The 16,649-nt window shown below is 32.5% G+C and overlaps 1 protein-coding gene across 2 annotated transcripts in view; it reads left to right on the plus strand.

The window, feature by feature from the left end:
* LOC140040399 (general transcription and DNA repair factor IIH helicase/translocase subunit XPB-like) overlaps nucleotides 1-16,649 on the plus strand; it is a 74,968-nt gene that overhangs the window by 5,167 nt on the left and 53,152 nt on the right. For both annotated transcript variants that reach the window (XM_072086344.1, XM_072086430.1), the window contains exons 8-15: nucleotides 225-412; nucleotides 1,354-1,425; nucleotides 1,821-1,927; nucleotides 2,421-2,597; nucleotides 2,914-3,033; nucleotides 3,344-3,612; nucleotides 4,254-4,390; nucleotides 5,116-5,212. In XM_072086344.1, coding sequence (XP_071942445.1) covers nucleotides 225-412; nucleotides 1,354-1,425; nucleotides 1,821-1,927; nucleotides 2,421-2,597; nucleotides 2,914-3,033; nucleotides 3,344-3,612; nucleotides 4,254-4,390; nucleotides 5,116-5,212 — 1,167 coding nt within the window. The remainder of the gene's footprint in view (nucleotides 1-224; nucleotides 413-1,353; nucleotides 1,426-1,820; nucleotides 1,928-2,420; nucleotides 2,598-2,913; nucleotides 3,034-3,343; nucleotides 3,613-4,253; nucleotides 4,391-5,115; nucleotides 5,213-16,649) is intronic.

Here is a 16,649-nt window from a genome sequence, read left to right on the forward strand (position 1 = left end):
CATTTGGTGAATGATGAAATGTTATATAAACTCGGTGTTGCCTCGTTGATATCCTTTCATCATTCACCTCATGCCATTATTTGTACCATTACACTCATAAAGATTCATTATTTGTATATTAATTAATTTCCACAATATAACATACAATAATGTTAATAAAATAAAATTGCATAAATACAATGAAACGTAGTTCAAATGATTGTAAACATACTTTTCTTTTAAAGCTCAATAAACCAGCGACTAGTACAGTAGATGCTGAAGCATCTGAGCAAAATGGAAGTGAGAAAGAGGCCATTCCGAGTGATATTTATGATTTTTACGACAAGATAGATAAGGAAGATGAAGAAGGAGAAGACTTACAGACTGTGTCATTTGAGGTCAAACAACAGGAAATTGAGAAATTACAGAAAAGGTAATATAGCCACATTTTCTCCCTCTCAGGCAGTCTAACAACAGGATGCTGAGCTCTTGAGATCAAAGGATTTATCTCTGGCTGCGATGACGATCAGTTCCACGCCCCTTAACACCGCACACTGTAGAGAATATGTCCATAGTACAGATCAAGACTGAGTTCCTATCTTGGGAAGCTCTGTGTCCTGTTATTAGATTGCCTTGGTTAAATACTGTCAAGAGAGTTAACCAATCACATATGCTCTTTGTCAGTTGTAAATTAGGTTTAGTTTAAATGGGTTCTATAACTTTAGTGTCTTAAAAGACACGGCTATTGTATAGTATATTGTATAGTATATTGTATAGTATATTGTATAGTATATTGTATAGTATATTGTATAGTATATTGTATAGTATATTGTATAGTATATTGTATAGTATATTGTATAGTATATTGTATAGTATATTGTATAGTATATTGTATAGTATATTGTATAGTATATTGTATAGTATATTGTATAGTATATTGTATAGTATATTGTATAGTATATTGTATAGTATATTGTATAGTATATTGTATAGTATATTGTATAGTATATTGTATAGTATATTGTATAGTATATTGTATAGTATATTGTATAGTATATTGTATAGTATATTGTATAGTATATTGTATAGTATATTGTATAGTATATTTGATAATCCATTCAATGTTTAGTGTGTTATTTTTTTTAATAATAGTAAAATTAGGTTAGTTAATAATTAAAATGGGTATAATATACAATAAATTGTGATTTACCAAATCCGATCATTGTAACCAAAACATTTAAATTGTTTTAGTCATCCTTTGGTTTGAACAAGCTCAACAAATTGTATTAGTGCTATGTATCTGTTTTTTAAAAAAAAGCTTATAGTGTGGATATAATTTTGTTGCAATTTATAGTTTGTTTATTTTCTTTGAAGGTGTATTGAGTTGGACTTTCCACTCCTAGCTGAGTATGATTTTAGAAATGATACCAACAACCCAGACCTTAAGTAAGTACTTCATGCTGTTCTCCAGTGACCGTATTCACCATTCACACCCTTACAATTAAAAATCTCCTATCTATTGTGAATATTTAAAAATATTTATTTAGTTAAGTGAAATACTTAATATTTAAGGGTGATATATCACTTAAGTGTGATTGGTGAATATGGCCACGGAGTCCTAGGATGCAAGAACGTAGATGCAACTGAAGCGAGTTGACCAATGATAAGCGACAGTTTGAATAATCCATCGCTTGTGATTGGTCAAATCACTCGCGTCCTTATGTTCCATCCTAGTAAAGACCAAGCTTTGCATTGTTGAATCGTTTATTTGATTTAAAAAGCTGTCCTGTTTGAACTAAAAAATTTTAATTTTCATTTGCTCTTTCATATGTTTCTTTCAGCATTGATTTAAAACCTACAACAATTTTGAGACCATACCAGGAAAAGAGTTTACGGAAGATGTTTGGTAATGGGCGTGCTCGTTCGGGAATCATTGTATTACCCTGTGGTAAGACCATTGAGTATTCTGATGTGCCTTATGCTCTGTCTACACTATCACACTATAAAAGTGTGATGTGCCCAAATATGGTAGTGATATGACATCATCATGTCCATATATGGGCACATCACATTTTGTTGTCACATAACGTTTGATAGTGTGGACAGAACTTTTGGGACTGAATACCTTGAGAAAACCTTCTGTATTAAAAATGTGTATTATTACTGTATATGACTGAGTATACTCCCATGGGGCTTGGGTATAACATTTGTTGGTAATTAAGGGGTGGGATTATACTCGAATTGTACTAAGAATCAAATTCTTGTGTCCAAATTTAGCATAAAAGTGGGTAGAATTATAATTAAGAATGAGATTGTACTCATCATACAGTATTATTATTAGGCTGTCAACCTTGGTACTGTAGTCTTCCCATTAATAGCACCCCTTTTCATTATCCTGGTTTCGTAATTGAATCTTACGTAAGTATAATAATTTGCGTCAGGTGCCGGTAAGACTCTCGTTGGAGTGACAGCATCATGCACGGTTCGTAAACGCTGTATTGTCTTGTGCACCAGTGGCGTTGCTGTGGAGCAGTGGAGGTCACAGTTCAAGATGTGGTCAACGGTCGATGACACAATGATATGCAGATTCACGTCGGATGCCAAAGACAAACCAATGGGTAGGTTGAAAAAAACTTGTGAAGGCGAACTTTTCCAGAAAATGCAACTTATGACCGCGGGTCCGCAATACTAGATACTTGCTTGATGTTAATGGGTCAGTAATTAACAAGCTAAATAGCTTATATCAGCCTTCCTATCTTTCAATACAATACTGTATAGACATTTGGGGGATACAGGTACACTTTAATTTTATGTAAGAAGATTTTATATTAACAACTATATAATTGTTGATTATGAATTATTGTTGCTCAAGCATAAAAATAAATAAAGTAAAATAGTTCTGTTGTGTTCTAATTCCTTTACTTTTTTTTTCAGGCTGTACGATATGCATCAGTACATATTCCATGATTTCCCATAGCAGTAAGAGGTCATGGGAAGCTGATCAGGTCATTAAGTGGTTGAAAAGTCAGGAATGGGGACTGATGGTATTAGATGGTAGGTGATAGGGATAAAATGTCAAAGGTTATAATCGTTGTGTTGGATAGTAAGTTGGGAATAAAATAACAGAAAAAGAATAGGATATGGAAAAAATGTATTGCTCAGTATAGGACCATGCCACATCAATGTATGTAAACTGGGCCAATGGGAAGGACCAGGTAATGAGAGTAAATGATCTTGCCTATACAAGCAAGATAGAGAGGTTTCCAACCCATGCTAGTCTGATTTCCCTTACATTACGCCATATGGATCTCTCACTAAGATGACAGTAGATAAAATTGATTCATAATATTTTGTATTTATTCAGAGGTTCACACGATCCCAGCCAAACAGTTCAGAAGAGTTCTGACAGAAGTACAGGCACACTGTAAACTAGGTCTGACCGCCACTCTCGTCAGGGAAGACGACAAGATTGCGGATCTCAACTTCCTTATTGGTCCCAAATTGTATGAGGCAAATTGGATGGAACTGCAAAACAATGGACATATTGCCAAGGTGCAGTGTGCTGAGGTCTGGTGCCCTATGACACCAGAATTTTATCGGGAATATCTAGGAATGAGGACCAGAAAAAGACTGGTAAGATGTAAACATTTTTTTTCAATTCAATTCAAATTTATATACCATCCTCTATGGTTTTTGGGGTACATATAGTAGAAAGGAATGTTGTAGAATCCTCTATTTTTTCTCTTCACAGAAGACGAAACCAAATAAACAACATTAAGGAATGTGTTGCATATAAAAAAAATATTTTAAATATCATCAATTGTAATAAAATGGACACTTAAAGATGTATTATCCCCCAGAAAAAAATAATTCTTAAAAATGTTGAATATGCCATGTTAATGTCACCTACTAGTTACCCATGTTGACAAAAAATTGGATTGAAAAATAATATATATTTACCTAAAAAACTGTAATTTAAAGCAAAAAATAGTCAAATTGGCTGCCAGCCAATGGGTTTTTGGTTGAATTTAAACATTAATTTTGTCATTTTATAACTGAAAATATTAACTTTTTTTTTTTCTACGGAAGTGATTAACTTTATTAAAACTACAAAATAATCTATTCAAAATTTGATTTTATAAATCTTTATTTTTCATGTTTTGGGGGACAATACATCTTCAAAGTAAATTTTTAATTTACTGTCTTTGATTAAATATAAAATTTGTTTTCAACCTATATTTTAGGCTATATTATGTTGTCTATTTTGTTTATAGTTGGTATATGTAATGAATCCTAACAAGTTTAGAGCTTGCCAGTTTTTAGTGAAATTTCACGAGCAACGAAACGACAAAGTGATCGTGTTTTCAGATAATGTCTTTGCACTTATTCACTATGCCAAAGCTATGGAAAAGTAAGTTTAATAATATAGGTGACAAATTTAGCTTTGTGAAAATGTAAAAAAAAAATGTTAATAGGCCTAGTATGTAAATATTATAGACATAATTTCATAAAACATCCACGTACAGTACAATTCTTCATAACAAAATGTGTTCAATCTTCTATCAACCAAAAGTCGTGGTAAGTCAATTATATAGTCGCCGTACAGATAGGATGCTACATCAATACTACCATTTTGATAATTGTAGGGCCATTTGAGTTCCTCAAGGATTCTGCGTTACCCCACTAATTGAGACTTAAAAAAGTTCCTTTCCTTGGACCAGCTTTGTTCCCTTGGATTGGGATGTAAGCACACCATCAACTAACCAGTCACACCATCAACTAACCAGTCACACATTTTAGATAAGATAAGATAAATCTTTATTGTCATGAACACAACAAGGCGAACATGAAATTTGTTTTCCTTGATGCTTAAAAACACATACAATATATAAAACATTAAAAAGTATCAATAAAATACATAAAACTATTATTAAAAACTATCTTTGATATATTGAGTTGGAAACATGTATAGAAACAATTATTAGAAATATCTGTCACGATCTTCAATATCTTCATTAAATGGGATAAAATCCTATTTTAGTGTGATTTTCTGTTTTGTATTGTTTGTTGTATACATGGAATTTATGGAATCAATCGATTAATAGTGAAAAGTATTTTGTTTTCTTATTTCACCAGGCCATTCATCTACGGACCAACGACCCAATCAGAACGGTTACACATCTTACAGAATTTTGTACACAATCCAGCTGTAAATACAATATTTATATCAAAGGTAGGAAATACAATTCTTTCACAAATTCAGACTTTCTACAGTATTTTCATTTAGCAAATAATTTTTTAAACATTTTTAAACTAAAATAATGTATAGCATCACATTGTTTACATAAAATAGCAGGAAAATATTATGCTACGTGTATCGGCTTGTTCAACTAAAATTTATTGTTGCTTGTCACAATACTCGCTCCGTGATTGAAAGGCATGATGAGATGATGCAAATATTTTATCCGCTTATTAAAATGATCATTATTTTTTCAAGTCCTAAGCATTTGTGTCAACGGAAAACATCGTAAAAAACTGTATCATATTAAATGTTTACCACAATTCTGCATTTTTTTTTGGGTAGCTAGGAATCAATATAACTTTGAACTATATTACTCTCTGTATGTCAAGCAAAAGTTTAAATCATAGTTTTACTCCCTGATTTCTTTTTTTTAATATTACAGTATTAGGGAGGTTTCGCAACCTTACGATAACGAAAACGGATACGTCACACATTCTGACACTTTTGAGCTGATCCCCATTTCATATCCGTAAAGCGTATTCGTGTTGACGAATATCACCAGTCATATTCGTAACTACAAAACGAGTATAGTTTTTGATCTATTTTGCACATTTTGCATTTGAATCAGGAATGATTCATGATTATAATATAATTATAGATTTATTGAAAGTAATTTACTAATGTAATTTACTAAAATGCCAGGTCAATTTTGATAAATAGCAGTTTTTAAAGTCCTCACTCGCTTTGATGTTACGCTAGGCCTAGCAGCCAAGCAACACGTACCTGCGCTTCGCTCAAATTTACCGCAGTCATATTTTAGACGGCGCCCTCAATATTTTGTTGCCATGCGAAACAGATTTTTACTGGCTTACATAAATGAATACGTGTGCGTGACGTATCCGTTTTCGTTATCGTATTCGTAAGATTGCGAAACCTCTCTATTATTTATTTTCAGCAATGTTAGTTTGTAGTTTAGGTTGTCTTTAAATTTATATTTTTTATATCACAGTTTTATTTTTATGACACTATTATTTTGCAGTAGTATATAGCATACTTTATTCACAACTATTAAGACTCAAAGTGTCTTTCACACATGTTCTGGCATGTTTCTGCTCAGGTGGCGGCAAATCCAACTGAACATCAATGTTTCGTTTTCACACGGCTACGTGCATATCGGTAGGTGGATAGCAATGTGGAACGTTGTGAAAACGAAACATTGATGTTTGATTTGCCGTACCAGAACCGTGCTAGGACAGCCGTGAAAGACCCTTAACATGTGGTATTTTCCTTGTGCTATCACAATGTCAGTTGTGCAATATTCCCTGTGAGTGACATTGATGCCATAAATATCAGTAAAGAAATTAATGCCATGTTCTTTGTCAAAGTAATATTGTGATGACCTCATAGTATATTATTTCACTTCTTTCAATAAACTTCAGAACTCTTCAGTGATGTTGTTTTAGAAATTAACTGTTTCTATATTGAATCATAAAGAAAGAATCGTAATGATCTGAAGTATACGCTGTTTAGATTACAGTCAACTCTCCCAATACCGGACACCCTTGGGCGGGCATATATTTTCCGGTTTTTCGAAAGTCCGGTTTCCTGAAAACATATTTTTAAAGTCATCACGTTGTCACTGAAAATGCTTTGAATCACCGGTCCGAATGCTGCCCGGTACGGTCTCCTAGCGTAGGGAAGGCCTAGGCTAGGCTATGATTGTGTCAATCTAGTTTTAATTAAATAAATACTGATAGGCCTAGGCTAGGCCTACTTTATTAATATTAAGCTACAGTAATTCAATTTACCTTTTTTAAAAGTTACATTATTTACTGTACCAATAAAACATGTTACAATAGTAAATTATTGTTTCTCAATGTGTTTTTAACGGCAAAAAGGCGTACGTACGTACCTACGTACGTACGGTGAACATAATTTCGGTCTGTTTATTGTTTTTCGTGAGCTAGCTAGCAGCAGCAGCAGCATGGGTGTGAAGGGCTTTGATTGATGCGCATGTGCAGAGGTGTCATAATCAAATAAAAATGCCCACACCTAGACCACATGTTTTTTAAGCTCCTTTATTTTGACGTAATTTGATAGCAATGATGAAAATTGATTAGGTAAACGAGCCAAGCAATAATGACACAATAATTAATTGGTAACATTTCAAAGTTTATTCAAACTAGTTAAGTCAAGTTCATTCCGTTTACGTTTTGCCATAATGATTTCCAAATTTATAATGATGCACATTTTTAGTGAAACATTCCTTTTTAAAGTCCTATTGCAATTGTGAATTTAACAATAATTTAAACAAAACAAAGACACAAAGTGGAATGTAAATTGAACTTTATTAAAAAACAATTCATATGCTAAAAAACAGGGAGTTGTTAACAACTCCCTGCTAAAAACAATAGACATTAAGACATAGCGCTTCGATGTGAAAAAGCCCACGCAGTTCGATACGCAACAAAGCAATTGCCGCCTCGTGGGTTAACAATGAACTGACCTGTCAATCACAGTGTAGCGCTCCATGGCAACATTATTTGATCGTACCGCGAAATGTCGCGCACTTCATGCATGGTGAGGGTATGGTTAAAAGCTTTTGTACATTGTGAATGTATTGAATCCGAGTCAGCGACGACGATGTTTTCGTAAATATTTGGAGTTTTTTAACTGTCAGTCCGGTTTTCAGACGCTAATTTTCGTGTTTTGTACTTCATAATTTGTCCGGATTCCGGAATTGGGTATTCCGGTTTTCATGATAAATTACAGTACATTTAGAAAAGGGACAAATTGGGCCCTCCAAAAAAGTCCGGTTTTTCGTGAATTCCGGTTTTGGGAGAGTCCGGTATTGGGAGAGTTGACTGTATTCATTTTCTCAACTAAAAACGAAACTAAGTTTATTTCCTTAAAATGTATTATGTATTTTGAAACCACAATAACATAAGAGTTCAATTGATCTGAACTGATTGATCATTACATGTTGCAGTACTGTAAAATACATTTTTATTATTTAAGCTAGATTATAAATCTACTAATTATGTATATTTATATTTACTTTTAATAATAATAATAATAATAATAATTTATTTTGAAAACGCTTTTTGAACAGCGGTACACATAATAATGATGCATCCTTAAAACAATTAAACATACAATATAAAAATATATGAGTATAAAAATAAAGATAGACTAGATTAAAACAGATAATACTCAGATAAAACGGAAGTTCGATAAAACCAAATTAAAAAATAAACTGTAATACTAATACCAATTAAATGCAACCCACATACATAAGCTTGGATACTAAATTAGCATATCAATTAGCATATCAATTAGCATATCAATTAGTATATGAACAAAGGAATTTACAGTATTTATTGCAAGTTGAAATTTTATTTTTTATACAGCACACTCAATGGTAATATTTTGTGTCATTTCCTCATTGAATGAAAATATTTATTAAAATGAACTGAAGAATTATACAAAGTCACAAAAAGCGATCATGTATAATTCATTTTAAATTTTATACATTTTAAACATTAACATTTTCAATTAAATGATTTATTCTGTTAAAAGTAACATGATTTTATTTGATTATAATGCTAACATTTGTTAGCAAGATGAAATTAAATTTACTTATCACTAACAATTTTGATTCGTGTATCTGCTCACATTACTTGTTTATTTGATAAAGATTATTTCTTTTTCAAATTTTGTAGTATCTACTTGCTTTGCTCTCACTGTAATTTCTGTTAACCTGTTTCTTATCATCTTTGATTCAATCAATTACATTAAAACTAGAAACGTACATGTCATTATTAAACTTAAGCACAAAATGTTTAGTTTTCTTTTCTTGGTTGCTATATTTCTCGGTACATAACAATTCCAGCTGGTTGCTTGTTGAAGGTGGATCATCATCTTTAATTTCATAATAGATTTCCTCATCATCCATTTGTTCTACCTTCTTTTTGTTTGTAGTTGGTTGTGATTTCTCACTTTCTTTAATGTTGTAATATTCTTTTCCTTCCTCTTGCTTGCTTGTAGAAGCTTCTTCATTCACTTCATTGATATTATTGTTGCTTTCTTGCTCATTTTCCGTTATCTTTTCTCCCTTCTTTGAAGGTATCTCACTATCTTTAACATTATACATTCTTTCACCTTCTGTTTTATCTAGTTCCCTTTTTAAGGTTTTGATAGTATCATCATGTTGACTCTGCTTCACAGTTTGTGAATGTACATAGTGTTTTATTTTAAGTGTATACATCAATACTAGTAAAAGTATCATTAACAGTATCCCAGTTGTAGTTGCAAGTATAATAATAGTTATATCCTTATCATTGTGATTCAACTGTTGATGTGTAGTTGCTGTTGGCACAATATCTTTGACTGTGAATTCCATTTCATCAAACCTCTTCTGGACATCAGTACTCACCAAACATGTTACAGTGTAATTACCAGCTGGTAAATTGTTAAAGCATCTTTCATCATTCTCTTGGTTGTCATCAACGTATGTAATAGGTTCTTCTCCATTCAAACTCCAATTGTAAATTGTCTTATTACCAGATCCACCTTCTGTGTAGCATTTGAAGCAATTTGCATCCACATGAACTTCTGGTGATTTGTAAAACCTTTTTATTTTCACAATCAATTTAGGAAGAGAAGTAGTTTTAAGTCTATGATCTTTGACTGTAAATTTCATCTCTTCATATTTTTTCTGTACATCAGTACTCACAAGACACTTGACAGTGTAATTTCCAGCTGGTAAATTGTTAAAGCATCTTTCATCCTTCTCTTGGTTGTCACCATCCTCAGTAATTTTCTTTCCATTCAATGTCCAATTGTAAATTGTCTTATTACCAGATCCACCTTCTGCACAGCACTTGAAGCAATGTGTACTCGCATGCGGTAGTTTAGGTGTTTTATGCAATATTTTTACAATTAATCGAGGGTAAACCTTTAGTATCAATGTGTAGCACTCGAAAGATACATGTTGGGCGAAACTTGTGAAGCAATAAAAGAATATACCATCTCCAGCTTGGAAACCAGTCAATGTCTGACTAATACTTAAGCTACTGCTATTAACATTATATGACTGCATATTGATATATCTTCCTTGGATCCATCCTATTGTTAATTCTTTTGTGTTTACTCGAGTGTATTTCTTGATGCATGTGATTTTTAATTCTTCATCTTTTTCAATGTTTTTAAAATGTTCACATTCAAGATACATAAACTTTTTAGTTGAGATTTTGGTAACTTCTGCTGAAGGAACCAAATAATGCTTATTCTCGTCATCTTGACATGCGTATATTCCTACACTTTGTTGTTCATTGAAATATATAAACAGATTACAGTTCACTGTATTATTGTTATCAGGATGTTTTCCTTTAAACTGTTTGCTTGATGGTAATACTGCTGGATAGCGCATATATGATGTATCCAAGCAATCATATAGCCACCATAGAACAGCGCCTTCTACAATGATATTACTGACATTCAAGAAGCAAACCACTGCTATGAAGTTGAGGATAACTTGTGACCTGGTCATTGTAATTTCTTCACCTCTACTAAGAATTTTTTCTGACGTTACTTTAGTAAACTGTTGTTTCCATGAATACTAAAACAAATGATTTTGATGCATCTGTAAAGAAAGCACGATATTGAAATTATTATTTTCTTTTTAACTGAAAACAAAACAAATTTTTATTTCTGTGTCTACTTCTGTTTTTGACAACAGTCATAACAACGATAATAGTTGTAATTATTATTATAGTTATTTTTCAAGGTTCATAAGAGCCTACTGAAAGTCTGAAAAGAAAATGTATCTGTAGTACAAGCAATGTGATGAAATCTGCTGTAAACTGTGTCTATGCAATGAATTGAATATTCTAGACCTGGATAATTAAAATTAAATTAATTGTTAACGTTTTCCGTCTTCCGACATTACGCTTTCCACAATTTGTTTCCATTTTTTTCTGTTTATGGCAGGATGGTTTGTTATTGTGTTAGTGTCTACTTGTCCTTGTAAGTCTTTCTTTATTTGATTCATCCAGTTATTTCTTGGTCTTCCTACATATTCCAATACATATACCATGTTCACAACTAAGGATATTGAGAATGGAGAGATACGCTGCAGAGTATTTTATAATAAAGTGTATTATGCTATAAGTATATTGTATCTCGAGTCGAGTGGCTGAGCAGTTTAGGCAGTTGGTCTCAAAGGTCTGCTATGAATTATGTGCCTGCATGGCACATTGGTTGGCTTTTGTCGATACTGTATTTTTACAGACATGGTCTGAAAACTTACCTACTGGAAGTTGTTAGTTTAATGTACATATACAATATTTGTTATTGACGGTCAATTTCTGACATTTGGACTGCTTGGTAGGTTTGCTTGCTTCTGGTAGTATAAAGGCTAAAATAAATGAAATTTTATTTGTGAAGTATGTAGTCAGTCTCACTGCATTACAGTACAAATGTCCTATATTCATGTACCATTACATACAGTATATGAACACTATTTCGATTAGAAAATCATTATAGAGCGGGTACACCTCTATTCAAGGAACATTAGGGAAACTTTCATTTGAAGCAAACATGGAAAATGTGTTATAACACAGGCGACCCTTATTTAGGGGACATTTTCCTGGGTCCCAAAAGTGTTCCCTTAGGGAAGTACTGTAATCTAAAGTAGAGAATAAACTATATATAGAGGGTACATCAAATAATTTTCTAAAAAGCCCCCAGTGAATATCAGGGGAATGCAGTAAATGGGTTAAATAGATTTGATTAGTTTTCATTAGGATCTTTTCTATTTTCATTCTTTAGTTCTTTTTTCTTTCATAGTTTATTGCACAGTAGTAGTCGTGGTTCATTATGCAAATAACAGCAAACAAGATTTTGATACAGAAAAAGAAACAAAAATATTAGGCTAGATAAAATTATCTTCTACTTCTGATGTATCAATTGAAACGTACATTTTTCACACACAGCTACCCAATTCTTTCGGTAACAATGTTGATCACGCCAAGCACCACCATGGCGCTTAAACAGAGCAGCACAATTATTACCGTTACTAAGTTTGGGCTGGCCTTGTTGCCAATCTGAAAGATTAATTACGACTTTTAAGGACTAGTAGAAAAGAAATAAAGTCTTAAAATGATCATGTAACTTTCATTTATTTAGAGAAGTGAGTAACATACTTTTAAGTTTAATAACTTCCCATTGGGCATATACAAAATTGATAAACATGGATTGAAAAAATATTAATTTTAATTTTTTAATCTGAAAGTGATATTTATTATTCGTATGAAAGCTGTTTCTTCAGATTTTTTAATTTATGAGCAAAATATCAAAAGAACTGAATAAAAGAATAAAAACAAACGTACTTTCATAACTTGATGTGTTTAACATCCACTCAAATATGCCATCTCTATCTATATCATCAATGTAGCCAATCCATGAGGCATTTGATGTGGAATCTTCAGTGAGTCTCTGAAGTACCCACATGTTTTCACTTTCACTTGAAATTTCAACCAAATTACTTTTCAAACGCTGGCATTTTTGCGACATGTTTAGCCACGTACCAGAAGTGTTTGTGACCCAGTAGCATTTGGAAAATGAGGCATTGTAGTGCCATCCTGTTGGACAACCTGTAAATAAATTATGATTTTAATCGACCTTTTTGACAGACTGAAGTTTAAAAAAACTGTTCCGAAGATAATAAATAATAATTGCTTCTTTACATTGTTCTTAGCATCAGTGCCATAATGTCTTTCACTGGCTAAAGCCAGAGACACCAGAGCTACAGTAAGAGGTCCTTAGAGGCTCTTTCCCCCTGTGTAGCACCACTGCTATTGTATACGATTTGTCCTTCAGGTCAAAGGTTAAACTTTATTGCATTTATTCGATAATTATCCGATTTGAATTAGATAATTATCGATTAAATTTCTCGAGTTGAATTGGTTAGACCCCGTTTCCACAGGTATTTTATCGGTTAATTATCAGTTAATTTTATCGGTTAATTTTTGACTGCGGAAAAACAGCCTGTTACTCACCACAGGTAATGTAATATGTAACAGCCAAATATGACAGTACTGCAAGTCCTCTCAGTTCCATTTACATAAATTTTAAATTCTGTAAATATAAAAAAAAAGGAGGAGGGGGCTAGCTAGACAATAATCATATTCTTTAGATAAAAATTTGTGGAGCTGTGTTGTCGACTCACGTTATCGATTCTCATCTGCACATTGCGTTTGTGGCACCACTATTAGTGACACTGACAACCACTTTATAAAACAGGATTAATTAGAGAGCTTTCACAAAATACGTAATTTTAGCTTCAGGAAATTTTCATTTAGATTTTATATTTCCTAGACTCTAAAGCTAGACAATTCAGCTATTAAAATGTGTTGTTTAATTGTAATTTAATTAATTAATAAACTAGTATGTTTGCCTGTGAGATGCCGGTGGGATTTTACGAAATCCCACCGGGAATTATGGTCGGGATTCCCGGTGGGATCCTGGGAAGATCCCGCCGGGATTTCCGATTGTTTTTTTACCCAGGTATGCCTGTGAAAACATAAAATCCATTTCACATCTATAATGTTCAGTAGTCACATCAGTCAGTTTGTGGTGTCACGATTAAAAAGTAATAATGTTTAATAAAATAAACTATTAATAAACTTACGTCAAAGATTGGTTCATCTAGCTAACAGCTACACTTTGTTAGTTCTTGTTATGTTGTTGCCGGTTGGTCTCCTCTGTACCACTTCGTTATTTTCTGGTAAAGTCTAGCAGGAAAACAACTGACTAGCTGTTTACTAGATGAAGCTGTTTATAGTTGGTTTAACTATTACTACTTTGAAACCAGATGAAATTGTTTCACACTTTTAAATGATTAAATAATTTAATATAAAATGAATGAATGGTTAGATGAACACATGAATGAGCAAGAAGCAGGGGGAAAATGGACACAAATATGAATTAAGGAATAAATCAAGCGTTGGGATCTACATACCCTTAAATTGCTGTAAAAGGTGAAAAATGACCAAGTCACTGCTGCTTATAAAAATTTGATATGGTTCTTTCATGAACATACTCTTTGCTGAACAAAAACTAGGTGTATGACCATTCATTCAATTGTAACTTGAAACTTCATGTTTAATTAGAAGTTTATTACAAATAAATTATTTAATCAATAATGTCATTGAACAGTGTTACTGAGACATTGCTTCAGTTTTTTGTCTGTACTTGCGTCAAAGTCAGTCAACCATGAATCCTCTCGAATTATAAGCTGTTTTGATTTTATGCGACACGATTGCATATCCATTGTCTTTATCTCTAATATCCATTTTTGCAAGGGGACACTTGAAATGAACGAATGACAAATATGTTTTAATAGTACAAAAAAAATGAATTTAATGCAAATTGTGGGTGTCACACAGGTATATTATAATGTGCAATAATTTCTAATACATAAACACTCCTAAATACCAGGTACGCCACATGAGTGTTTCACATCTATATATAAATACTCCTTAATACCAGGTATGCAACTTGAGTGTTTCACATCTATACATAAACACTCCTAAATACCAGGTACGCCACATGAGTGTTTCACATCTATATATAAATACTCCTTAATACCAGGTATGCAACTTGAGTGTTTCACATCTATACATAAACACTCCTAAATACCAGGTACGCCACATGAGTGTTTCACATCTATACATAAACACTCCTAAATACCATGTACGCCACATGAGTGTTTCACATTAATATATAAACACTCCTAAATACCATGTACGCCACATGAGTGTTTCACATCTATATATAAACACTCCTAAGTACCAGGTACGCCACATGAGTGTTTCACATCTATACATAAATACTCCTAAATACCAGGTACGCCACATGAGTGTTTCACATCTATATATAAATACTCCTAAATACCAGGTACGCCACATGAGTGTTTCACATCTATATATAAATACTCCTAAATACCAGGTACGCCACATGAGTGTTTCACATCTATATATAAATACTCCTAAATACCAGGTACGCCACATGAGTGTTTCACATCTATATATAAACACTCCTAAATACCAGGTACGCCACATGAGTGTTTCACATCTATATATAATACTCCTAAATACCAGGTATGCAACTTGAGTGTTTCACATCTATATATAAATACTCCTAAATACCAGGTACGCCACATGAGTGTTTCACATCTATATATAAACACTCCTAAGTACCAGGTACGCCACATGAGTGTTTCACATCTATACATAAATACTCCTAAATACCAGGTACGCCACATGAGTGTTTCACATCTATATATAAATACTCCTAAATACCAGGTACGCCACATGAGTGTTTCACATCTATATATAAATACTCCTAAATACCAGGTACGCCACATGAGTGTTTCACATCTATACATAAACACTCCTAAATACCAGGTACGCCACATGAGTGTTTCACATCTATATATAAATACTCCTAAATACCAGGTATGCAACTTGAGTGTTTCACATCTATATATAAATACTCCTAAATACCAGGTACGCCACATGAGTGGTTCACATCTATATATAAATACTCCTAAATACCAGGTATGCAACTTGAGTGTTTCACATCTATACATAAATACTCCTTAATACCAGGTATGCAACTTGAGGTGTTTCATATCTATACATAAAAACTCCTTAATACCAGGTATGCAACTTTAATAATAATTATATTGTTGATTGCTATTGACACACCTAATTTTTAATAATAAAACATTCATTTTTCTAAGACTACAATTAATATAAATTTTTTTTTGTTTTTTGTTTTGTTTTGTTTTTTTTTTGAAAATTTGTATCTTTGATAAGCCAATTTTTTTTTTTTTTATGTATAAAACATTATGGGTCATGGGTAATGTATTTTTGTGTTACTAATTGCAATACTTAGAATACAATTTCTATACACTAAGTATTTAGACCTTTTACCATTTTAACACATTCTTGGTGTCAACTTATTTGTAAGAATTAATGAAAAAAAAAGGAAAAGAGTGGAAATAATGTTGTCATGATCAAAAGTGTGAAACACTTGGTTCACTTATTTTCACCATTACAGTAAATTTCTATATTTTATAGCTCCTCAGAATAAAAAGTGATACTCGTGATTAAAACATTTTCTGGAAGCTGTTGAATTGTAGATACGAATTCATGTACAAATTTTGCGCATCGGATGTTGTGATGTCATCATAAATTGAATTATAAAAATCATATTTTCATATTTTGCGTTATACTTCATGACATTTAAAAGAGCGCGCATCGATATTCTACGTATCCAAATTTCTTCAACACGTTAATATGTTGTTGCTCAGATAATTCCCTTCCAAAATTGCTATCTACGCGTTTCATTATGATGACGT

This window comes from Antedon mediterranea, chromosome 1, assembly GCF_964355755.1.
Source record: "Antedon mediterranea chromosome 1, ecAntMedi1.1, whole genome shotgun sequence".
NCBI classification, from domain to species: domain Eukaryota; kingdom Metazoa; phylum Echinodermata; class Crinoidea; order Comatulida; family Antedonidae; genus Antedon; species Antedon mediterranea.